The sequence below is a fragment of the Sturnira hondurensis genome, unplaced genomic scaffold (assembly GCF_014824575.4).
Source record: "Sturnira hondurensis isolate 20B ecotype Veracruz unplaced genomic scaffold, ASM1482457v3 Scaffold0001344, whole genome shotgun sequence".
Lineage (NCBI taxonomy): Eukaryota > Metazoa > Chordata > Mammalia > Chiroptera > Phyllostomidae > Sturnira > Sturnira hondurensis.
In genome coordinates, this window is record NW_028073975.1 from 394,926 (window position 1) to 421,491 (window position 26,566).

The window sequence follows — 26,566 nt, forward strand, 5'->3', positions numbered from 1 at the left end:
TTTCAAACGTTTCCTGCAGTACAAATATATATTTTGCACAGAGATAACCAGTGGAGACATACGCGTGCATACCTGGAAAGAAAAGTTCCGCAAAATAGACTTAGTTCCACAAAATATGCATATACTACTTGCAATACATGTTGGTTACTAAAGTTCAGGGATTGGCAAACTACTTCGTGCAGGTCAAATCCAGCCTGACTCCTGTTTGTGCAGTTTGCAAGCTAAGAATGGTTTTTACATTTTTAAACGGCCAACAGAAAAGCAGAGTAATATTGCATGACCTGTGAAAATCACTTGAAATTCAAATGTCAGTGTCCGTAAGTAAAATTCTGGTGGAAGGCACCACCTTTACATTGGAATTTCTCAAAGGGGGCCCTGTGGACAGTTTGGACTACATGACCCCTTGATTGTGGGCGCTGTCCTTTGTGTTGCCGACTCTTTCATCACATCCCAGCCCCTACTCATTAGACGCCTATAGCTCCCCTCACCCCAGTCATTGAGGCAAACATGTAAATCACAGCCATTGTTTTATGACTCATCCGTGGCTGTGTTGGGGGTTCAATAGTGGAGCTGAGTAGTTGTCACAAAGTCAGTATGCCAGCAAATCCTAAAATCTTTAGTAGATGGCCCTTTATAGAAGAGGGATGGTTGCTCCTACTTTATTCTGTTTTTTTTTTTTTTAAACAATGCTGGCCTTTTCCTGCTAACCTATTTTAATTTCCCACTAATAAGTCTCAAACTGCCTTTTGGGAAACCTTATGCTTGTGTAGTGCCAGAGAGGCAGTACATTGAATACAGGGTAAGAGCATATGACTTAGATTCAAGCATGGGTTCAAACTGTGACTGTATTATTTAATAGCTGTGTGAACTTGAGTAAGTAACATACACAACTTCTCTGAGCTTTTGTAACCACATTTATAAAGTGGGAATGATAACAATAGCAGTTACACAGTTGTTTGCTATTGTCATTGGTATTTGTATTTGTATTTGTCAGGGTCCTCAGAGAAACAAAACCAATAGGATGTGGTGTACATATAAAATGAGGTTTACTTTAACGAAGTGTCTTAAAAGACTATGAAGGCGGGTGAGCCCAAAACCGTCAGGGGCACCTGGCAGGCTGGAGACACTGGGAAGAGTCAACGTTATAGCTCAAATCCAAAGACCATCAGCCTGCAGACCCAGGAAAAGGCAATGCTGCAGTTCAAGTCTGTAAGAAGTTTGCTGCAGAATTTTCTCTTGCTCAGGGAAGATCAGCTTTTATGTACTCAAACCTTCAACTGATCGGGGGAGACCCACCCATGTTATGGAGGGCAATTGACTCAAAGCCCACTTATTTAAATGTTAATCTCTTCTCCCAAAGCCCTCACAGTGACATCCAGAATACTGTTGGAACATGTACGTATCTGGTCCCTATGGCCAAGCCAAGTTCATTTGTAAAATTAAACATCATGGTGCTTAACATAATTTATGTCATAAAAAAAAGAAAAATTATTATTGTGCAGAATACCCAAGAAATTGAGAAAGAACTGGATTATATAATGCAGCTTGTTTAGACATTTTATTATGTTTAATATCACATTATGATAATTAAAAATAAAATACAAAATAATAAAGAAGATATTTTAAATTTGTGCAAAAATTAGAACTATTTTCTTTCCAAGTCCTTAAATGGAAAAATTTGAATTTGCTTTGATGAGCCCAACAGCTCTACCTTCAGGTTTTCAGTTGAAATTACTACGAACAATTCCTGATGAATAATTTTTAATAATAGTTTGAAAATTAATATTATAGCACATATATGTTGAAGAGAGCTGAATTAGATGTAAAGAAATGATATTAAAATATTCTTTGCTTTCTCTTTTTGATAAATGTAATGTTGAGGTATCTTGTTATGATGAGAATAGAATTCAGCTCCTATCTAATGTTTACAGATTACGTATTTCAAAAATCAGGTGAATCTCTAATTTGCTAAATGCTCATGAGTTGTTAGCCATGTTGCTGCCTAGGCATCAGTGAAATGATAATTGTCTGAAAGGCAGGGACATATCTGACAAAGAGGAAGACAGATTCAAGAGGCCACATGGAGCCACATGCACCAAGAGACTTTGCCAGGCCTGGTCACCAGCTCTTGCCTGGCTACACCTCCATGGACATGACACTTGGAGCATGTGTGTGTCCTGCAGCACTGTGACCCCTTGTCCACAACAGGGCTGTAGGAGTAGCTGTTCAGGTGCCTGAATTAGGCCAAACCAGCATACTGTGGCAAAGCAGAGAGCAGAGCAGTGGGTGTTGGGGTTAGTCTCTGTGGGAACCAGGGCCATGCCATCAGACCTGCTCCGTAGGCTGCATTCTGAAGAGTGTGTGAAGGGTTTCAGACAGTCACAGCCCACTGGGCTAGGGTGGCCAGTGGCCCCATCTTCATCCCCTGGCACACCTAGACGTTACGCACTGAGTAAAAATCTCTTCTGGTTAATTACTGTTCTCCTAGCAGAAGGTCTGCTATAGAGTAGATGCTGAGGAACATTTGTTGATTATAAACTGGCCAATAATTTATATAACTGTCTACATCCTTATCTCAGCAGAAAACCTATGCTTTGTCTTTAAAAAGCTTACTGACATTCATAAAAACATTATTACTATGGTCAAAAGGTGAAAACAACCTAGACGTCCACTGGCAGATAAATGGAAAATCATATGCAAAAGAGCCACACAATAGAATATTGTTCAGCCTTAAAAAGGAATGAAATACTGATACATGCTGCGATATAGCATGGAGAATTAAGTTAGATAATGTCCTTAAAGATACCAAGTGAAGTAAGCCAAACACAAAAGGACAAATATTGTATGACTCTACGTATATGACATAAAGTAGCCACATTTATAGAGACAGAAAGTAGGATCATAGTTACCAGAGGCTGGGGGAGGAGATAACACAGTTTGTGTTTGATGGGTACTAAGGTTCAGTTGGGGTGATGAAAAAATAATTGTGGAGATAGATTGTGGTCATGGTTGCATGACAGTGTTAATGTATTTAATGCCACTGAATTGTACACTCAGAAATGGGTAAAATGTACACATTACCATGTAGGGCTACCCAGCTGGATGGGTGCCTTGTGTAGGTGGTCAGGAATGAAGAGCGACGGGAGACGAGAGGACCTGGAAGGAGCTCATGCAATGACAGCCTGGGTGAGGGTAAGAGTGATGACTGAACAATAATGACAGCATTTAATGAGCTTTTCCTAAGTTCCAGGCACACTTATATGTAACATAATTCTTCATGGCAGGTATTACTATTTAATGGGCTATTACAGTTGAAGGAACTGAAACACAGGAATTTTAAGTAATTTGCTCAAAACCAAGACCTAGTGTTCAAAACTAGAAGTGTCTTTCTGCAACACTCATGCTCTTCGACATAACAAAGGCTTGAGTTATATCCTTTTCTACATATTCCAAAATTTACAAATTAATTTAATCTCCTGGGTTTGCCAGTTTTTGCTGAATTTGAATAAATTTTCAGTTTGCTTTGTTTTATAGGGAAAGGGATCAAACCCAAGAAGACAGAATAGCAACCACTGACCCAATAATTCTGGAGAGTGGTCCTCCTGCCTTAAATAAGTTAAAGGCATTGTCCATCCCCAGGGTTAGCCTTCTTTGCTGTCTGACCTATGGCAGACCCAGGAACTCACTTTCAGAGCTGAACAGCAATTATAACCCAGGACATTTTCTTATTAAAGTTGTCTCAATTAATTAGAGACAAATTGTCTCAATTAATATTCCTCTGATACTTGTTTAGAAATGAGGCAAATATTTCTTTCAAGTTTAGCAATTGCTGGGATCTGAGTACCCACTCAATCATAATGATGCCCAAGGCATCTTGTTAGAAAGGGATCAGGAACCATGTTGGGCCCTACAGCCTCAGTCTCACACGGCAAGTGTAATTTGTCAGCATTTTGCTGTACTGGTTTCTCTGAACTGTTGACTGCTGATTCCTCAGGCTTCAGCCTCATACATCATTGTTGCACGTTAGAGAAATGTTAGAAGCAAAAACCACCTTAGAGATAATCTGAGCCGAACCCTTTCTTTATCAGATGGGGAAACAAATAAGTGGAGTGGAGAATTGGTCTACTCAAGATCATGGAGTTAGAGGCACAACCCTGGCAAGAAACGGGTCCTTCTGATAACTTAGTACAACTACTCCTTGTAGGGATATCTGCACATAAGACAAAAGGGAAGAAAAAAGGAAGGAAGGAGGAAAGGTAAAAGAAGATAAAGGAAGAAAAGAAAGCTCAAACAGCTATAACGCAGAGAGAATATTAAACATTTTATGATTAACTCATGGATATTCCCAAAGGCCCTTCTATTGTAGACCAAGGGTAATTATGTTCTTGTGAATTTTAGAAATTTGCAATAGAGTGAGAATAATTTTTTTGAAAAAGAGCCACTACTTCCTAGGGCTTTCTGGTGGAGTCAGTGAGGGGAAAGAAATTATTCTGAGTGCTCAGGGAAATGAGAACACTTGCTCTCCTTCCCTCTGCTATGTTCCCTTGTCCGCCCCAATTTAAAAAAAAATTGGACCTTTCCTCTGAAAGATATTTGATTTACATAATCTTCAGAATGTATATAGCTATGCAAATATGTCTATGTATTTCTTTTATATGTGTATATATACATATACATTCACACACATAATAGAGAAATATTTGACAGAGAAAACTTTACACTAGCTTGGGGAGAGGTTCTAAATTGATGAAATGATAAATTTAATAGCTACATAAAACACCAATTCAAAAGAACCTATGTACCCAATGTTCATAGCAATGCAACTTACAATAATAGCCCAGTGCTGGAAACAGCCTAAGTGCCCATCAGAAAATGAGTGGATCAAAACACTGTGGTACATTTACACAATAGAATACCATGCAGCAGAAAGAAAGATCTCCTACCCTTCCTGACAACATGCATGGAACGGGAAAGCATTATGCTAAGTGAAGTAATCCAGGCAGTGAAAGACAAATGCCATATGATCTCACCTATAAGTGGAACCTAATCAACAAAACGAACAAATGTTCAAAATAGAACCAGAGACATTGAAATAAAGAGCAAACTGAGAGTACCCAGAGGGGAGGTAACAGGAGAAAGGAGGGGAGGGGTCGTCAAGGAACATGTATAAAGGACTCATGGACATAGACAATGAATGGGTTAGGGGTGGACTGAATGTGGGAGGGAGGAGTGAGTAGGGAGTGGAGAGTAATTGGGGGCAAATGGGGAGAACTGTAACTGAACAACAATAAAAATTAAAAAAAACAAAATGCTAAGAATTAAGATAAAAATAAGAGGGTTGCAATGAAAATGCATGTGAAATTAGGCAAAAGAGTGATAGACTCTCTTGGGAAAAAAAAATCACAGACAAGATTTCTTGTCCACATTTTCAGGCAGGATCTTTGACCCCTTAAAATCCTCTGTGTTCTTCCTAGTGACCAATGAACCAATTTAGAACTCCTGCTCTTGTAGATGTACCGCAAGACATTCAGGTGAATAAAGGGACAGACAGCTAAATGCTATGGCGCATAAGACATACGAAGTGCATGTCGAGTTCTGATTTTGCTGAGCCTGTGTCATTAACTCTCTTCATGGTCTTAGGCGAGTCACATGACCTCTCACAATAACACTAGGCAATTGTTTTGCTCTGTAGTTGTGACTATCTGAACTCTAAGCTGCATAAGGACAAGGGCTCTTTCCACTTTGTTCATGGTTGTACCTCTCTCTGGTGATGGACACGTAATGTATTTTGGAACTGAGAAAACCTGCACTGGAAATTTGTGTTTCTGCTTGTCATTAGCTGTATGACTTAGTATAATTCATGCAGAACCATGTCTACTGTTCAGTTACCTCAACCGAAAGTATTCCTGTGGCTTATTATAGTAACTGTACCCAATTTACTTGTGATGATTTGTGTTTTCTCTTAGCTGTAACTTTCCAGAATTATTCTCATTGAAATTAACTTAAAATATTGTGTTTTGTTACATTATGAAAGAAGACTATCACAGTTATCTGAAGACTAAGTAGGTTTTCCTTTTCAATCTGCAAACCTGTTTAAGGCTGAATTTTTTCATATACTGGTGCTTCAGCCAAAGCAAAATATCTCAGTACATTGAGCTCAACTGTCTTATAGAAGCCAGACACTTAAAAAAATTACAAAATATAACACTGTTACTCCTCACTATATATTTTTGGTATTAAAATAAATATATCTGTATTTATTAATCTATTATTTAGATTAAATGTAATAAGCTTATTATAATTTTAAATGAATCAATAAAAACATCTAAAATTTCTCAGTTTTTAAAATGGTAAATACTGATAGATATAATCAATATAAAGAAAGTCTCTTTGGGGTCCTCAATAACTTATAAGAATGTAAAGGTTGCTGAGCTCAAAAGATTTGAGAACCTCACACTTAGCTGATGCTTGAGTAGGTTGTACAATTGAACTACACCACCGTTTCTATTTCTCTAATTTTTTTATTCCTTCCTTTACAGTCTGTAAACCATGGTCTTGTATCTCAGTGGTACTGATAATAGCCCTTCATTGATGTTATTTCTTGGTATATTTGTTCTTTAAACTCCCTCATTATACTTCCCTGGCAATCTTTAGAGACCCTCTTACGACAATTGGCACAATCCCAGCACTCCTCAGGGTGTCCGTGTGCCCCCCACCCCCTAGCAGTCTCTGCACTCTCCATCCGGGTTATGTTCGATGTGACTCCTTCCTGGACCTGGAAGCAAAGAGGTATGTGAGGGTAGAGGCTGAAAAGATACTGACATCTCTGAACTTCCTTCACTTTCTGGAATCCACAATGCATGCCCTGAACTCAGAACTCTGAACTCTGCCCTTCCTAGTACCTGCAAGACTGTTTTTGGTACCCTCCCCGCAACCTGCCACCTCCAGTTCTATCACATCCTTTGGTTGTTAAACTTTTATTATTATCCTTCAGTTTCCAGGTCAAATATGGCCTCCTCATAAATCTTTTCTAAGATCCCACTCTATGTCAGGTGGTATTGTGCAATCACTGACACCTTGTTATTGTTACTCCACACACTAGCTATAATTTATATGTATAAATTTATATTATTATTTGATTAACTCTCTTATGAGGTCATAAGTTGCACAAAGGCAGACACTATATCTATATTTTTCACCATTTTATTTTCATTTTTGCTTTTGTTTGTTTTTTATTTTTCATTGATATTTATCAAAATATTATTGTATGCTATTTCATGCAATCTTCATAACAGCGTCATGAAGAAGACAAGTTATTTCCATTTTATAGATGAGAAAACTGAGGCTTGGTGAGTTCACGTGAACTGCTGTTGGTCACATGACCAGAGAGTTATAGAACTGGGATTCACTTTTAGGCGATCTCTGTCCTGGATTTACCTCTTACCATTACAAAGCTCACCTAATACCTTATACCTTGTCTCACAGTAGTATATCCCTAAACATCCAGCTCAATGCTGGATACCTAAAAGTTGTTCAATAAAATATATCTTGAATGAATAAATATAATCATGGCCAGATGTAGGAATAAAAGTTTACCCTCACCGCATGACTTTGTTTTTCTGTCTCTCAATTTCATTATTTGTAAATGGGTTCATTTTATTAAGTGATAGTTGACACATTTCAGAACTAAAATTCTATGGTCTTTTCATTATCATTATTATTATAAACTGCAAGCACCTGCTGTATGAAGACTATTCTGTTGGTCATTCTTTTCTGCCAATGTTTCTTTTATCTCAAATGTGTGAGTGAAACTCACAAAGCAAAGAAGCTTAGAGGTTAACTGAATCACTGATATTAATGATGAATAATCTCTGCCTACTTCATCCCAGAAAGATAACTGAGCTTTATAATTTGTCACTTGGCACCAGAATAACACATGAAGGTACTCTCTGCTTTTCGCATCAAATCCCAAAGGAATGCTCAGGCTTATATTCTCTCCCAGCATGGTTAGCATCGGAAAGAGGATTTCTTTGGGTGAGTAGAAGGCACTTTTTATTCTAAGGTCATGTGAGAAATTTTGGACTTGAATTGAAATTCAAATGAAGTGGCAATTTATGTTAGTAAGTATGATATTTAATTAACCAGGGGTAAAAGGCAGCAAATCATAATCTGAGCAAAAGACAAAGCAATCTTGTGAAAGAGAATGACATTTTCTTTCCTCTAATTATATTTGACGATGAGAGCTGAAACGTCTTTTTGTCTCTTTCAATGATACAAGCAGTTAGATGTGTACTGGATGAGCGCTTTTGTTCTCTGAAACCCTCTGCAGCTGTGTGTGGCCCACCATCACCTCCTGTGTTATCTCACAGGACATTTATTAGCCCTTAGAGTAGGCCCATGTATAGAAAACTTGAAATGTTAATATTTTCATGACTTAAAAGTGTTTCTTATTCTATCTAGGTAGGCCGTGCATGGGGTAGGAGCTTCTTATGAGCAGTGCAATTATATATATCATAGATATATAGCCATATCTTTGGGATTATACTGTATAGTTATAATTAATATCTAACTCAAGGATTATCTGATTAGTGTAGCAAACTGAGTGATAGGGACTGCTGGTGCCTGGAGAGGGCTGAGAGGTCACTAAGGGATCACTTCCTTTTGGGTGATCATTCTCAGAGCCATCTACCTCTTAAAGAGGCCTCCCAGTTAAGGGAGGTGAGTGAAGACATGGGGGAGAAATGTTTGGTGGGAAAATGATGTCTGAGCATCTCTTGACTTTAACAAGACATGTGGCCAGCTTTAAGTCTACGAATTAATGGCAAGTAAATGTGGCTCAAAAAGCTCTCTTTTGTGTCTATGTATATAATACTACAGTTTGAAACTGGGGGAAAATGATTTCAAAGTTAGTATCAAGAATGGTAATGCATTGCCAAATTTTGGGGGGCAGTAGTTTGTCTTTTGGATGTTACTAACTGTATATTTGGGTTGCTAGAAAGTTTCCGGTTAAATCTGTGGTGCACACAGAGCAGTGGATAGAAATCATTGGGATGCTACAGGGTTTATCCCTGTCTTGTTTTATATCCAGGTCTTGCTTTTCCTTTTCACATTTTATGATGCTTACCTGTCTTATGACTCATACTAAGCCACCTACAAACCTTTGTTTTATTTTTAAAAGCATTGATATATACATATATATACTCATATATGTATATTCACATGCTTATTTTATATTTTAATTACTTTAGAAGAACACAAGATTGATTAGGGAAGAAATATGTGGCAATTTTTAAACCCAATTGTAATTTTGCAAACAAGCCTTGTCGTTTTCCAAATTTCTGCAGGAGGACACACCAACTCTAGGGACTCGTGGCTTAGGTATAATCGTAAATCCTTGTGAGGTAAACCAAATTACAAATCTGAAGGACAGATTATAGGTGAAGAAATAATAGAGAACACACTACACAGTTCCCACTTTTAGTTTTCAAAGTTCTTTCTCACATCTGAGAGCTTTAAAAGTCCCATGGAACTAAGAAAAGTAGATGAGAAAATAAAAATTGGAAATTATGTTGATTTAAAATTTATGTTGCCAAGCAGCCAACTGAGGCCAGAATCTAGTTTTCTTGATTTTTGCTCTTAAGCTGTTTCCAAAAATAGATTTTGGCCCTGGCTGGTGTGGCTCAGTGGATTGAGCATTGGCCTGCGAACCAAAGGGTTGCCAGTTCGATTCCCAGTAATGGTGCATGCCTGGGATATAGGCAAGGTCCCCAGTAGGGGGCACATGAGAAGTAACCACACATTGATGTTCCTTTCCCTCTCTTCCCCTCTGTCTAAAAATAAATACATAATATCTTAAAAAAAAGAAATAGGCTTTATTAAAAATGACCTTAGCAGTCAACAGCTGTGAAATACTAAGGGAATAAAAATGCCACTTATTCTAATCCTCTTTTGCTTATTAAAAATTTCTACTTTGACAGTGACTATAGCATTAATATTTGTTTAAGTTTAAAAATTATAGATTCTTACCATCAAACAGATACAGTTCCAAGACAGCATTAAAATTTTTTTCTGGCTCAATTTTAAGTCCATAGCTGAGTATATGACCAAGATGAAGTTTTTTCTCCCTAGCAGAAAATGCTTTTAAAGCCTTGGATTGGATGGCAGAAATATGACATCCCCTGATGATTCAGAGCCGTGACAATCATAATACAGCCATTGTTGACTGTGGCACATTGTTGTGTGTACTGGGCCGTAACACAGACGAGCAGAGATGGCGTGTCTTCCATCGCTGCCAATGATCCAGCTGCTGATTCTGTTTCTGAAGTCAGGAAGACTGGTAGAGGTCAAATTCCAGAACTTCATCTATTAAGAGTTCATCACAGACTTGGTGGCTTATATCAACAAACATTTCTTCTCTCATAGTTCTGGATGCCAGAAGTTCAAACTTGATATCACTGAGGCAAAAGCAAGTATTGGCAGGGCCACACTCCACCCAGAGATTCTAGCAGGGAATCCATCTCACACTTCTCCTGGCTTCTTCTGGCTGTTGGCTGTTTCACTTTACCCTCTGCTTCTGTGGTCCTACTGCCTCCTCTTGTGGCTGTAGTCAGATCTCCCTGTGCCTCCACCATATAAGGATATTTGTGATTGTATTCCAGGCTCAGCCTGACAATCTACTCATCTTGAGATTCTCAACTTAATAACTCTGGCTCCATATAAAGTTAACACTCAAAGATCTCAGGAATCAGAACATGGACATCTTTATGGGCCATTATTCAGCCCACCATATTCCCCCAAAACATTCAGTTTGGCTAGCTTAGTTGTCTGTTTATTTTGTTTTTTTAACTCTTGATTCTATAGGACAGAAATTTTCAACCTTTTTCTTTTCATGGTACACATAAAGTAATTACTAAAATTCTGTGGCACACCAAAAATATATGTTTTCCCTGACAAAAGTTAGGCGTAATTTTGATTCATTTATACCTTATGGCTATTATGTTGTTTGTTGTCACTTTTTTTATTTGGCAATTTAAGGAAAAGAGGTCAGTGCAGTATTTTGACTAAATAGTCAGGTACTGCATGCTTTAAAAATTTTTGTGGCACATCAGTTGAAATTGCTGCTATAGGAAATTCATATATATTGTGAACATATTATCAATTGGTTTATCTTTTTCTTCCTTTTACAGTATATTTGAGGGTCAGACAGAGTCCGGGTAGCTATGGTTTCAAATTCCTATTATCTAAGGAAATCTATTTTATTCAAGTTACATATTTTCTACTTTATATAAACCTGTGTTCTTGGTTTTATGGATAAAAAGTTGAATAAAATATAATCATGTTCAAAGAATTCACAATAAAAAGGACTTCTAAGGATACTCCAAAATATTGTTAGTATAATAAAAGTGTTCTTCATTATGTAATTCTTTGGAAAAAGACAAAAGGATGCAAAGATTGGAAGAGAAATCAGCATTTTCTTTCTAACTCGCCTTTTTATACTTCCACGTGGTCCCCAGTCACCCTAACTGAGAAGCAGAACACAAGATACACAAATCACCCTCTCTAATGAGGAGAGAAAAATAGATTAAAAAGATAAGGTAACATGTACTATGCTGTTTTCTTAATAACAGGTCTCTCAAGCCAGCATAGAGCAAATTTTCAGTCATCCAACAAGAATGATATCCAGTTCAGCATAAACATGTCTCACAATGAACAACATATGTATCAGTTGGGTTTTTCAGTGATCTAAAATGCCCAGTGATGAGGGAGCTTATACATATTTTAAATCATGTCATATTTCTTAATTTATTTGCAGAAAGAGACCATAGAAACTCAAAATCAATGGATGAGAAAAAATTCACCCAAGTGAAGTAGTTCATACTTTCAGGTTTCACAGCTGACTTATGGTTACAGAGTGTTCTCTTTTTCATCTTCCTCATCATTTGTATCTTCAGACTCTTGGGGAACATCACCCTGATTTCTCTGATCTGTGCTGATTTTTGCCTCTACACACCCATGTATTTCTTCATTGGGAAACTTTCATTCCTGGATCTCTGGTATTCCTCTATCTATGATCCCAAAATCCTTATGACCCGCATCTCTGAAGACAAAAGCATCTCCTATTCTCAGCTGGACTGGCCTATAGTGACTGTTACCTGTTGGCTGTCATGACGTATGCCTGCTATGTGGCCATCTCCAACCCCCTGCTTTATTCCCAGGCAATGTCCTCAAGGTTATGTACCAGTCTTGTTGCAGCTTCATGCCTCGGTGGCTTTCTTAACTCAACTATCGTTACCAGCAAGACATTTACCCTGACCTTCTGTGGGAACAATACAGTTGACAATTTTTTTCTGTGATCTTCCTCCCCTTGTAAAGTTGGCCTGTGAGGTGAAGGAGAGCTACGAGACTGTATTCATTTCATACTTACCTCCAGCGTCATTATTGTCATCATGCTTATTCTTGCCTCCTATCTCTTCATCATCACCGCCATCTTGAGGATTCGCTCTACCCAAGGCTGTCACAAGGCTTTCTCCACTTGTGCCTCTCACCTGACAGCTGTCACCTTGTACTATGGTTCAATTCTCTTCATTTATTCTTGACCAAGTATGAGTTATGCCCTGGAAAGGGATAAAGTGGTGTCAGTGTTTTATACTGTGGCAATTCTAATGTTGAATCCTTTGATCTACAGGTTAAAAAATAAAGATGTTATGCCCTGGCTGGTGTAGCTCAGTGAATTGAGCGTGGGCCTGGGAACCACACAATCGCGGTTCGATTCCCAGTCAGGGCACATGCCTGGGTTGCAGACCAGTTCCCAGCAGGGGACTCACGAGAGGCAACCATACATTCATATTTCTCTCCCTCTCTCCTTTCCTTCCCCTCTAAAGATAAATAAATAAAATCTTAAAAAAAGAAATAAAGATGTTAAAGATCTCTGAGAAAAATGGTAGACAGAGCAAAGTGTTTCTAAATGAAAATACTTGGTAAACAATAGCTGTATTTTATTTTACAGGTTATTTCCATGTTATCCTTATCAGCTATATGCTCAAACATAAAATGGACAAGCAAACAAACAAAAATTATTGGATAATGTGGAAACACCAGTCTGCATTTTTGTCTTTTGAATGTGTTTTTAAAATAAGTGATGCATTTGGAAAAACTGTTATGTCTGTTGGCTTGGAAGAGAGTTTTAGTCTCTTAATCTTTTAATACATAATATTTAAAAATTAAGATTCCTTGCTTTCTAACAAGCAGGGACAGTATACCTTGAGGTAGAAAACTTGTGCTAAGTGAAATAAACCAGGACGTGAAACACATATACCACAGGATTTCACCTATAAGTAGAACCTAATCAACACAATAAGCAAGCAAAACTGAACTAGAGACATGGAAATAAAGAACAAACTGACAGTGACTGGAGGGGAGGGCGATAACTGGGGAAAGGAGGGGAAGGATCAAGTCAAGGAACATGAATAGAGGACTCATGGGCATGGACAACAGGGTGGGGATTGACTGTGGGAGTGGAGTGGGGGAGGTGGAGGTTGGACAGGGCAGGGATGAGCAACAGGGAAAAAGTTGGGACAACTCCAATGGAACAGCAGTAAAAAAAAAAAAAGGAAGAAAACTTGCATTTGCATTCTAGTTACAAAACTGACCTGGTTTAGCTCAAAGTAAATATTTTAAACAGTGAATGAAAGTACAATGCTCTTTCGGTTTAGCTTTCTCCCACTGCCTTTTTAGCTAAGAGAAAAGCAGCTGGCTAGTGGAGCATCAGCTCTAATTCTGTATTTTTAACTTAATGCCTCCTTTTAGTTTCTCTTTGAGAGCTTTGGAGTTTCAAGATATGAACATTAAAGGATTTATGGTTTTTCAGTGGATCTCTGACACCAACAATTGGGGTCTTTCTAATGATCAGCATCCATTACATCAAAAACTCTTTCTTAACGATGTATGTAAATCTAATATCAACAAGAGAAGGTGGGGAAAATAATTTAAAAAAAGATTTTAAAGCTCTTTTCAATAAGTAAAGAAATTCAAGTCGTCAGGGGGGTATGGAATTGCCTTAGTAGCAGAACAAGAGAGAACAATTCATCTGTAAAAGACAAACATGGCTTAGCAGTTGAAAACTACACTCTTGATAAAGACAATTCTGGGTTCAAATACCAGCTCTGTTGTTGACCAGCTCTGTGACCTTGAAATTGCCTCTTTTTTAAAAGACTTCATTTATTTATGTTTAGAGAAAGGGTAAGAGAAGGAGAAAAAGAGGGAGAGAAACATCAATGTGTGGTTGCATCACACACGCCCCCTATTGGGGACCTGGCCTGTAACCCAGGCATGTGCACTGACTGGGAATTGAATCTGTGACCTTTTGATTTGTAACCTGCCCTTGGTTCACTGGGCTACACCGGCCACAGCTTGAAATTGTCTCTTGAACTCTATGAGGATCATCATAATATTTACCTTATAAAATTGTGGAAAGGATTTAGTAAATTGAAATTAAAACTTAGAATACTAGCTGGCACACAGTGATATACACACACACATATATATTTCTATTTGTATTAATTGTAGCAGAATTAGTATGTACATTGGTATTTGTATAACCATCGGCACAATGCATGACACATAAATTCTCAACAATATACAAAGGGCACTGAAATTTTTTTGTGTGCCCTTTATGTACCTAATATTGGGCTGGGTGTTTTCATGCATCTTCTTTACCTAATCAGAAATCTGCCAGTGGCTTCATTTTTCTTGTCTGGTGAGACTGAGGGACTTGCCTTGCATTAAACAATTAATAAGTGAAAGGTTTCATTTTATAATCATATTGTAACACCAGTTCCTGTGTTCCTCCAAAGTCACAGACTGAAGTTCTGTTATACTAGACAGTCATGGATAAAAGTCCGTAAGACTCACAGTAATTGTTGACTTAACTGATACCTTTGTTTATTTCTTTCAGTAGAAAAATCACTAAACAATTTTTCCCCAAAATAATTATAAGAATTTCTTCTCTGTGGACATGAAAGTAGGAAATTATACCATCCTGCCTGAGTTCATTTTGGTAGGCTTCTCAGCAAACCCCTGGTGGCAGGTGATTTTATTTGTAATATTTCTGACACTCTATTTGGTAACCTTGTCAGGGAACATGACCCTGGTCATTTGAATTCATATTGACCCCTGCCTGTACACACCTGTGTACTTTTTCATCAGCAATTTGTCTTTTTTAGACTTTTTAAAAAAGATTTTATTTATTTATCTCTAGAGGGTAAGGGAAGGAGAGAGGGAGAGAAATATCAATGTATGTTTGCCTCTCGTGTGTCCCCTGCCGGGAACTGGCTTGCAACCCCAGGCATGTGCCCTGACTGGGAATCGAACCGCGATCGTGTGGTTCCCAGGCCCATGCTCAATCCACTGAGCTACACCAGCCAGGGCTTTTTTAGACTTTTGTTATACCTCTGTGTATATTCCCAATATCCCTGCCAATTGTATCTCAGAAGTTAAACACATTCCCTTGGCTGTATGTGGAGCCCAGCTTTTCTTTTCCTGTGTTGTATCCTACACGGAGTTCTATTTTCTAGCAGCTATGATGAATGGCCATCTATAACCCATTCCTTCATTCAGGTACTATGTCCAGCTCTCTGTGTACTGGCCTCTTTGCTGGGTCTTACATAGAAGGGTTCAAGAATGCCATAGCCCATATGGCCAACACTTTCTGCCTTAGTTTTTGTGGTAAAAATATCATTGACCACTTCTTCTGTGATGTACCACCATTGGTAAAAATGTCTTGTACAGAAACCCAGGTCTATGAAAAAGTCCTCCTGGGTGTGGTGGGCTTCACTATTCTCTCGGGCATTCTTGCCATCCTGATTTTCTGTTTCAACATCCTTCTGGCTATTCTGAGAAACTTCTCAGCCCCTAGAAGGTGCAAGGCCTTCTCCATCTGTGCTTCTCACCTCATTTCAGTCATGTTCTAATATGGACCTTTGCTTTTCATGTATTCACGGCCAAGCTCCACCCACTCTCTGGAGAAAGACAAAGTGGCTGTCTTGTTCTACACTGTGGTCAGCCCATTGCTGAACCTTATCATCTATAGCCTGGGAATCAAAGAGGCCTTCTGGAAAGTCGCATGGACCATAAGGACACAGAGATGAATGGCATCTTTTCAAAGAACGCTCTCATTGCATTTTCCAAATTACTGGCTTATAGATAGACATGTTGGTAAACATGCAATATTTCAAGTAAATATAAATTATACTTATAACAATAAAGCATGATCAAACCACTCTTTAATTGTTTTTATTATTTTGTTGTGGTTGAACTATTTTAAACTTATAATACTGGGTTGTTTGGTATTCCACAATATTTTATTTCTGAATTAACTGATTTAGGATAAGGCCTAGACATTGATATTAAAACCAAACAAGCAAGCTACCACGACCAACTGTAGTGCATTTAAGATTAAGTGATATCATTATGGAGGCATTATTTAGCTAATCTGGCTCTTTGTATATTGAAAGGACTAGTTAATGTGAACTTCTTTTTTTAACTGATTTGAGAGAGTAACATCATCTTGTTTTTCTACATATTTATTCATGTTGTATGTGCTCTGACTGAGGATCAAAGCTGCAACCTTGGATAGTGCTTTAACCAACTGAGCTCCCCAGTCAGGGCCAATTAATGTTAACTTTTTGCTTTCTTTCTCTCTTCCTACTTCTCTTCCTTCCTTTCTTCCCCTTTACATCCAAAACAAGGGAGTAAATGTAGTGATCGAGATATTTTTATGCTCATTTAAAAGATGAATACACCGAAACTAATAAAGTAAAATGGTATGTTTGAGCTCACAGTTTCCTGGCCTTACTGTTTCCTTATAAACAATTTGCATTTAGTTGCTATGCACTTTCAGAATTTGCTATGACCAGAGAGAAGAGAACCTAGGGTTTAAATTTGCTATGTGGATAATTGAGAGTATACTAGGATCATAATTATCTCTAAAATATTGTTGATTCTAAGAAATGACTCTCCAGCCCTGGCTGGTGTGGCTCAGTGAATTGAGCCCCGGACTGCAAACCAAAGGGTGGCCAGTTCAATTCCCAGTAAGGGCACAGGCCTGGGTTGTGGGCTAGGTTCCCAGTAGGGAACACTCGAGGGGCAACCACACGTGGATGTTTCTCTCCCTTTCTTTCTCCCCCCATTTTCCTCTCTAAAAATAAATAAATGAAATCTAAAAATAAAGGAAATGACTGGTCTTTGAACTTTGCATTTGAGGTTTTGCTGTTTTTGTGATGAATACACTTATTTTTATGACTCCTAGTATTAGGCAATATAAAAGGAACAGGCCTGCAGCATAACCATGCTAAAGGTTCATATGCAGGGTAGAGAGATGAGAGGAGCCACAACCAAGTGTCTCAACCAGGAATCCCTCAGAACAAATAATTACATTTTAATTACTGGTCTGGGACATTATCCCTCAAGAACCCCAAATGCGGCCTAAGGTCCTAACATGAGAAATCCCACAGTGAAAACTTAGGGATTTCACTGTGCATGCATTTATTGTCTTTATTTATAGTCTACTTATAAAAGTACTGAGTCAGATTATAGTATTGTTTTATTTGTAGTTATCATAACAGCAGTTTTATTTTATGTCCAGATAGTTGTATTTTTTGAACATGGATATAATGTCTGTTTTGTTTTTTATTAGTAATTATTTGTGTGAGTAAATGGTAAGGACAGGTATGAAGCAGATTATTTCTACACATCACTCCTGTCCTTAGGGTATGTACTTTTCCCCTGCTATGCCTATGTTTGCAATGGCATATTAAGATATAAATAATGGTAGTAAAATAAACTCATCTGTTATTTAACTTAAGGATCTTTTGGAATTAGGCAGACTCTAGTACAAATTGTGGCTTTGCTAAATACCCTGACTTTGAGAAAGTTGTATAGCCTGCCTGCCTGACCATCAGTTTTCTCTTCTTTAATGTGAATATAAATATACTTTGGAGTTATGGTGAAGATGCAATTTACTACCAGCAAAGTACCTAAAAATGTGTGTCACGCAATGGAGAATTGTAATAGGTAGCAATTAATATCTCCTTGTTTTTTAGGGGGAGAAGATTAAACTTTGTCAACTTTTTAAATGTATTTTTTTCCAACATAGCATTGTGGCTGATATTGGGGTTTGGTCCTCTCTCTGAGAGCATGGCCTTCCAGGAGACTTTGTTTCATATTTCTCTCTTTGTCGTTCAAAATTTTCAAAACCAGATCCTAATTACCTGTTCAAGAGGGTTTGTAAAACTAATTCATACTAAGTATAATTTGTAAGCACTGTGTACAGTGTTTTTATTTAAAGAAATGATCATGTCTTTTCTACCATAATTTCTGTAACTCAATGATGAATTTATCAGAAAAATACTTATGGACTTGTTGGCAGCCCTTCCTAATATTTTTTCTTCACTAGGTAAGGAACAGAATTATGATGCTATTTTTATTTTTCTTAGTCCTTGAACTTCTTAGTCTATAAGTTGATTTTTAGCAATATATCTTGTTAATTGATGAAGTGATAACCAAATAAAAAACATAGCAAATTTTCACAGTAGTTAACACATATAAAAATTGTATGAGTTTGTGTAGAGTCTAAATATCTTTGTAATGATATGTCTTGAAGTTCCAATACGGCTATGTCTAACAGTCTTTCTACTCTTAGAACACAAGTAACTTGAGTGAACCTGGGGTTTATATAATATTGGCAGCTATAATATTGTGTGTTAGATACTGTGCTAGAACTTCTAGATGTACTTTCTAATGCAGTCATCAAGCTAACCCCATGAATTAAGTACTAATATAGTTACCACTTAGCATAGGAGAAATATGAGATTTCGTGCAGTTTAGAAACTTTCCCAAGTCATTCAGCAGAGAAATGGTGGGATCAGAATTCATATTCAGGCTGCCCTTGTTCAGAGTTCATACGTTCAACCTGCACTATAGGACCTTGCAAAATTATCCTGGGAAAATGAGATATTATCAAAGGCCAATAATATTATTGCTATTTGTCAACACCAACTTAAAAGACAGCTTAATTATGCATTGGAAAAATGTAGTCAGTTATGCAAGTAGTTTAAATAATAAAGATTAAAGAGTTTTCTATTGAACATTCTGAATTTATTAAAATCATCAGCCTTTTCTAGTTGGTGGAAATTATATTTTAGATTTCTTCTTGTAATTTGCAGAGCAGAAAGACAAGCCATTCATCCATGTAAGACATATGCTGCCTAATATTCTCTGTCTATATAATGTTGGAATAACCCAAAATAACGTGACCTTGACTAAGGTGTAGGTTACCATACATTGTATCTTACTGACATCAAGTCACACCAACAGTTTTTTCTTTTCTTTCTTTTTCTTGAGTTAGGTGGATTTTTTGCAGTCTTAGGCAATGTTGTTTGTAAAAAAGAAACTATAATGCAGTAAATGAATTTACTTCACTACGTACTTTGACTAAAGTCATAGCTACCATGGAGATGAATTTATTTTTAATTTGAGTTCAAGGCTGAAGAAATGAAGAAATCAGAAGGATTTCTTTGAATTTTATCAACATTGACCCGTGTGTATTATGTGCTGGGGAACAGAGAAACACAGATATGACAGGATCACCAGAAACCCAAAGTCAATGGAAGAGATAGACTAAATATAAAATAATAGAGTATGTCTAAAGAATGGAAATGCTTCAGTAGAGAAGACTAGTTAAGTCTCTCTGTCAGAGTGAATGAAATCAGGGGGAGTTTCTAAGGGGGCTTCATGCATGCCTGGTATTTAAAAGGTTGAAGAGGAGTTTTCCAGGCAGATGACTTAGGAAGAGACATTTGCTAACGGTAGTAGCCTTTGTCTATGAGGTGAAATGGAAGGTGTACAGTTAACTAGGTGATTGCTAGCTTGATTGAGGTGCTGGTATAGAATCTATAGATAATTACAAAACATCCAGAGCTTTGGCAACCCTATATTTAATTTGGTGATCCTACTTTACACTACAGGTATTATATTTATTTATAAAGGTGCCTTTATTCCTCTTATCCTTGTGACAGAAATGCAGCTCTGTGTGTTCTAACAGAAATAGAGTGCTTTATATACTGAAAAACTGGCAGTGAATGGGTTCTAGATGGTTTCCAGCAGTTACAGCTTAAGGGGCTAAAAAATGTTCTTTGAGGCAACTGTGCATTAAGAAGGACTAAGGGCTTATCACATTTCATTAAATATCAACAGTGTTTAAATGCTGAATCAAAATATTTATGTTTATGTGAACAAAATTCTACATATACATGCATGCCTATAGAAGCAAGACTATTACTTTTGGTATGCTTTTATTGTTATAGGTATAAATATAAATATATACATGTGTGTTGTAGGTGCTTACCTATATATTCAGTAATTACTTGTGATTTTGGACAAGTTGTTTGCTGCCTTAAAGACTTAGCCTCTTTGCCATTTGTGGGGGTGAGGAGTGCCAGTAGTTCCTGTTCTGCACTTAACAAAAATCCTTTTGTGAGAGTCACATAGTTAGTGCTCACTAACTATGAGTCACTATAAGAGTGCTCATAGTTAACATATACTGAGCCCTTATTACATACGCCTAACTCTCTTTGAGTGCCTTACATGCGTTATCTCATTTACCTTGCCCACCATCTCTGTGAAGGTGCTGCCCTTGTCCCTATCCTTCAGATGAGAAAAGTTAGTCACAGACTGGTGGTGTGAATTGTGCAAGCACTCTCGTCTGGTGAGTGTTGGAACCAGGCGTGCAATGGGCACCATCCAATCATAGATCCCATGCATTTCATCACTGGTTTTGTGATTTGATTGTTCATCTAAGAAACTCACTGTGGGTGGGTGTCATTTGTTGTCATTATGATTGCTCCTTAAAAATCACCAAAACATTAATTATTTGCAACAAAACTTTTTAATACTGTTTGAAAGACATGGAAGGGAACTGTGTAACCTCTCCTGTTTACTTCTAATTTGATGAAAGCAAGACTGTGAATTAATTTCTCTCTTCTTTTCCAGGCCCAACCTTCTTCATCCCTGGACCTCATATTTTGCATAATTTAGTTTTCCAGCTAACTGAATTACTAGATTTGAAAAGCTGACATTTAAATCAAAATATAAGAAACCCCTCTAAAATGCATTACATCTGAATCAATATTATTTGAAAAAGGATATTTTGCATAAAGTAAACTTTTTTATGACATGCAACTACTTGATTCTTAAATGTATTCTTGATAAGATTCCTCATTCTTTCAGGTATCAATTTGTTCTTTATCACAACTTTCCACTGGAGCATAAGTTCTACGGGAGTAATTGGAAATGTCTGTTGTGTTTACTAATGTATGTTGAGCACCCTCTACATACTAAATTATTAAAGAGATATTTCTGAGAGGAAGAAAGGAAGGAAAAAGTAAAAAGAAAGAAAGAGAGAAAGAAAAGAATGAATGAATGACTGGAGGAACAATTGCAGCTTCTACTTGCTATTGTATGTGAAACTCTCTAGGACTTTTTTATTATCCCATATCTTCCTAAATCACTGATTTTAATCTGCTCCAGACTAGAAATCAGTTTCCAAATGTATTGACTCTGTACATAAACTAAGAGTAAATAAAAGCAACTGGGTGGGACTAAGGAACTCTCAGTGAATAGACCTAGTAACTTTAATTTGTCTGGATTTAATTTATTAATTAAATTTTGTTACTATATAATATGTTAATATCACAAAACACAATTTAATTAATGTATAATGCTATTATACATCAATCTCTGAAATGGTTATTATTAACGACACGAATTCCAGATAAATGTTGCATCACTCTATGTCATTAGGGCTATTCATCATTGATGGTTTTTATTGGTAGATTGCTTTCTACTTGTAAACATTGTCTTAATTCTTTGTATACATTATTTAATATAATTCTCAAAATCCTCACATTTGTACAGAGTGAAATGATCCAAGCACCCCAAGTGCAGACGTGGTGATGAGGGGAGAACTGGCGATTAGTGTGCTCCAAGACTGGTTCTGTTGGTGGTGTGCACAGTCTTTGTTCCTTCGGCTATCAGGGTGTCCAGGCACTCAAAGGTTGCATCAGGGTGATCAGAGGAAGCACAGGCTGCTGTTCCCACACTTACATATAGGTTAGTGAGCAGCACCTGAAGCTCCTGCTGTTTCATTGCTTGGTACTCGATCAGATCTTTTCAAAATGCTAAGGCCTGAGTAAGACTTTGAAGAGTGGATAGGGTTTGGAAAGATTATGAACAGACAAAGGAACATCCCCTTAAAGAAAAGGCAAGAATATCTGCTTAACTCTAATCAGTGTGAGTTTAAAATTCTTAATCTCCTCAAGAGAATACTCCATCTAAAAGCAGAAGAAAAGCTTTCCTATGACTTAGATACTCAAGATATAATCTCAAAACAAGACTTCTTCTTGCTCTTACGTGTGCCTTCATTTTCCAACACTGTGAAATATATAGTATATGATTGTGTCTTCAAGGGAGTAGATGGTTTCATAAGAAGTAGGTGACCTGAAAAATGAGTGTGATAAAAACAAACTTCACTGTGACTGAATTTGTGTTCCTGGGGCTCTCTTCACAGCCGAAGGTGCAGCTCATTCTTTTTATTATCTTCTTTTTTTTCTACTTATTAACGGTGGCTGGGAATATTATCATTATCACTATTATCCAGATAGAACCTCATCTCCAAACCCCCATGTACTTTTTTCTCACTAATTTATCCTTTCTGGATATCTGCTACACATCCACCAATGTCCCACAAATGCTGTCCAACATGGTGGGAAAAAAGAAGACCATCTCTTTCTCCAGGTGTGCTGCTCAAATGTACTTCTCCTTGTCCTTTGGAATGATTGAATGTGTTCTTCTTGGTGTCATGGCTTATGACAGATATGTAGCCATTTGTCATCCTCTTCATTATACTATCATTATGGATCAAAACACCTGTGTCCAACTGGCAGCCATTTCTTGGTCCAGCAGCTTTCTGAGTTCCATGATTATCAATGTCCTCACTTTGAGTTTGCCCTACTGTGGGCCCAATGTCTTGAATCACTTTTTTTGTGAGGTACCCTCTGTCCTGAGGTTGGCTTGCACTGACACCTCATTCACTGAGATGGTTGTTTTTATCTTCAGTATCATCATTGTCTTCATTCCTTTTCTCCTGATTGTTGTTTCCTATGCCCAGATTCTTCTATCAGTTCTCAGGATGCGGTCAGCCTCTGGGAGGCACAAGGCACTGTCCACCTGTGCCTCCCATCTGACAGTGGTGGCCTTATTCTATGGAACTGGCATCTTCATGTACATGAGACCCCAGTCAAAGTCTTCCAGGGCTGGGGGTAAGATCATTGCAGTGTTCTACACTGTGATCACACCCATGCTTAACCCCTTGATCTATAGCCTCAGGAACCAGGATGTGAAAGGTGCTTTGAGGAGAGCTATTGTGAAACAAAAGACGTGAGAGCTCTGAGTGAGGCACAAGGGTTAACTGTTTACCTAAGATAATTGGCTTCTGAATAGGAAATGAAGGAGTAAAACGTAGCTTGGATACTCAACATCTTTCCTGCCATACATAAAAGACACACAAATCCAGCTGCAAACTCAAGAGGAACTCAAGACAAACTCAAGACACCTCGTGTCTTCTCCAAGTACAAACCACAGTTTAATGTGTCAGAACAACTCCCTTTATTGTGTGATGCCTCACTCCATGAAAAAAATCTTGATTTCTTAAAACCATAGGCTATCTGATATTAATTGCTAAAAATTACATCAGTAAGGTGAGAGATTTGCCTGTAGCATCAAAAGAAAATTGACATAGAGAAGCATTCTTACGTTCCAACTCATACAGAACTTCAAGGAAAGGGACTTGGAGGCAACATTTCATATTTGTCCTAATTGCATAGTTTTCGAGGTAACATCAACTTTGTGCTTTAGACCTTTATTAAAATATTGCTTCATTTAAATTTCAACTAAACTCTACCCTTCCTGCAGACCTTGGTGTATAGTATTTCTATTTTGCAGTGGGTAAATAAACTTGACTTTATTTAACTACAATTTTGTTCTCTGTGGTCTTATGTTCATTGTGAAGGACAATGGTGATCAGGAACAGAAGTTTTGAACAAATGTTAATGGGCTAATTTATTCATTCATTACATAACATTGAATGACTGCATGACTTAATGGTTAAATACAATAGAATACTTTTCTTCAAATATTCATAAGTGTTTACAGTACGTATATACACACGAACAAATTGTGATAAATGCAATAAAGGAAATAATCCTCAAGGGGCAACGAGACACAGTAATAGGTGGAGTGACCTCTGAGGATGCTTCCTACAAAGACCAGAAAGAGGGGTAGAGTGAGACTGGGAAGAGCTTTCTAGACAGAAGATGGTTGTAAACAGACTGTGGAGATGTGGGGAGTTTACTCTAGTTGAGAATAAAGAAAACTAGTGAGGAGCTGAGTAGCAGGTATGGGTGGGGAGGCAGGCAGACCCTGAAAGTCTGAGTTAACTGTGGTGAGGAGTAGGGATTTATTTTCAGTAAAATGTGAGTATTGTGAAGAAGGGTGATATGACACAACTTACGTTTTTAAAAGGTTTTTCTTTATGCAGACAGACAGATAGTGTTACTTTTACAAAGAATTATTCTTTGAATTAAGAGAATAGTAAAATAGAATTTAGCATTAATATGCTCAATAAGCATAAATATAGACTGTGATTAACATGCTGTTAAATTAGAGGTAAACTTTTTAAAATTGTTTCTCACTTATTTCACAATGTAGAGTAAAAAAAAAAAAGTAATTCAATGTTTAGAGACAACCAACAACTAAAACTCAAGCATTTGTTTTATCTAAATATAAAATCATCTAGATCAGTAAATGAAGCATCTCTGATGAAATAGGTCAAGTACATGCCAGTTATTTTAAACTGATTTAAAAAGTTAAAATAAAAATCATTAATAAAATAATCAAATTCATTACAGAGTGTTTTTGATGTTTGCCTTGATATACAAATGATAATATATTTTATATTTTTAAATACATGTACAAGAATTAGAAACATATACTTCTAACAAACTTTCTTCAAATGATTGATTTAAGGTCAATGGTGGCATTTAAAATTCTCCCAAACATCATCAAATAAGAAATGCAAATACTTGGCTATTTATAAATTAGAAACAAAAAAATTGCAAAACTTTTCTCATTTATATCACATATAACAAAAATATGTAAAACAAGGGGAATTAAATATCTATTGTTCTCACAATTCATTATTTAGACCAATTGTTTGAACTAATCAATTCATTTTTGACTAGTTTGTTTAGATCAGTAACTTGGAGTTGGGTGAATTAAGAAAAAATGATGCCATCCAACAGCTCGTACCCTATTCTCATTCTTGCACTCTTCAAGCAAGTTTTCCTCCTTTTTTATGTTTGCTTTTATTGATATAAAGGGAAAATATGACACTTAAAGACATTCAGTAGATAATTCTGTACACTATATGTTACAATCATCGGGAGAACAAACAACAATTAAGGTTAACATAAATAATGCTGAACTCAACAATTATTGGTCCTTCACAACATCAAATGTCCAATTGAATTATTTCCTTGGTACATTTGTTTGGGGTTATGGTAACATGAAGATTAACATCACTAAGAAATATACTAGTGGTATACTACTTTGATCTTTTTAAAATAAAATTAAAGCCTAGAATAAACAAAATAATTAGAGAATGGATTATTGTTATGAACTACATTTTCTCAGTGCTTGATTGATCAGTATTATTGTGTATTGTAAGAGACTAGGTTTAAATAAGGATAATAAAATTATAATCCCAAGGTTTTAATTACACTGTGTTACTATGAAGAAGTCATTTCTTTTTTTTGTGGACCTCATTTCCTTCATTTACAAAGTGAAACAGTTGTTGGATTAGACAATCTTTAAGTATGTATGTATGTATGCACATGTATCTATTTATTTATCTAACACTTATCTGTGTATTTTTTTCTATTGTATCCTCTGTTTAGCAATATCTTGCTATCTCTGTTCTCTCTGGAATAGATTTATCATGAATTTATTATTAAATTGTTATATCAAAAATATGTCAAGTTTATTCCAAAACAGCTTTATATTTTCACTTTTTTGCTTGTGGTTGGTTAATTTTAAGAAAAAATAATGCAGTTTTGAAAGGTTTTAATGTCACCACTGTGGGTGTAGAGACTACTACTATTGCAAATCATGTTAGCAGTTCTCCTAATGGCTATCTTTACTTTTCAAGTAAAAAAATAATAATAATTTATTACCCAAGTTAGTAAGTATGAGGGTTGTAAAGTACTGAAAGGGAAGAAAGTCATGGTGAAATGAGTTATTCCTCATCAATATCACTCTATCAGCATAATCTAAAAGCTAAACTGCTTCTTGATATCACCTCCTAGTTTGTGTTTTCCTCATTTATTCATGTGATAGTTACTTCTCTAGCCTATTTAACCTTGCAAAGATTCAGCTGACCAAAGTCAAAGGCAAATGT

General features: G+C 36.8%; 2 protein-coding genes across 2 annotated transcripts; both read left to right on the forward strand.

Annotated features, from left to right (window-relative positions):
* Positions 1-1,074: 1,074 nt before the first annotated feature.
* On the forward strand, positions 1,075-13,848 carry LOC118974326 (olfactory receptor 1013-like). The gene is given in 6 exon segments (XM_037027705.1): positions 1,075-1,209; positions 11,872-12,115; positions 12,118-12,341; positions 12,343-12,400; positions 12,403-12,701; positions 13,807-13,848. Coding segments are annotated over 6 exon segments (1,002 nt in total).
* Positions 13,849-14,977: 1,129 nt separating this feature from the next.
* Positions 14,978-16,145, forward strand: LOC118974332 (olfactory receptor 9G4-like). Its single transcript, XM_037027717.1, is given in 3 exon segments — positions 14,978-15,210; positions 15,424-15,582; positions 15,584-16,145. Coding segments are annotated over 3 exon segments (918 nt in total). The 5' UTR covers positions 14,978-15,013.
* Positions 16,146-26,566: the final 10,421 nt, after the last annotated feature.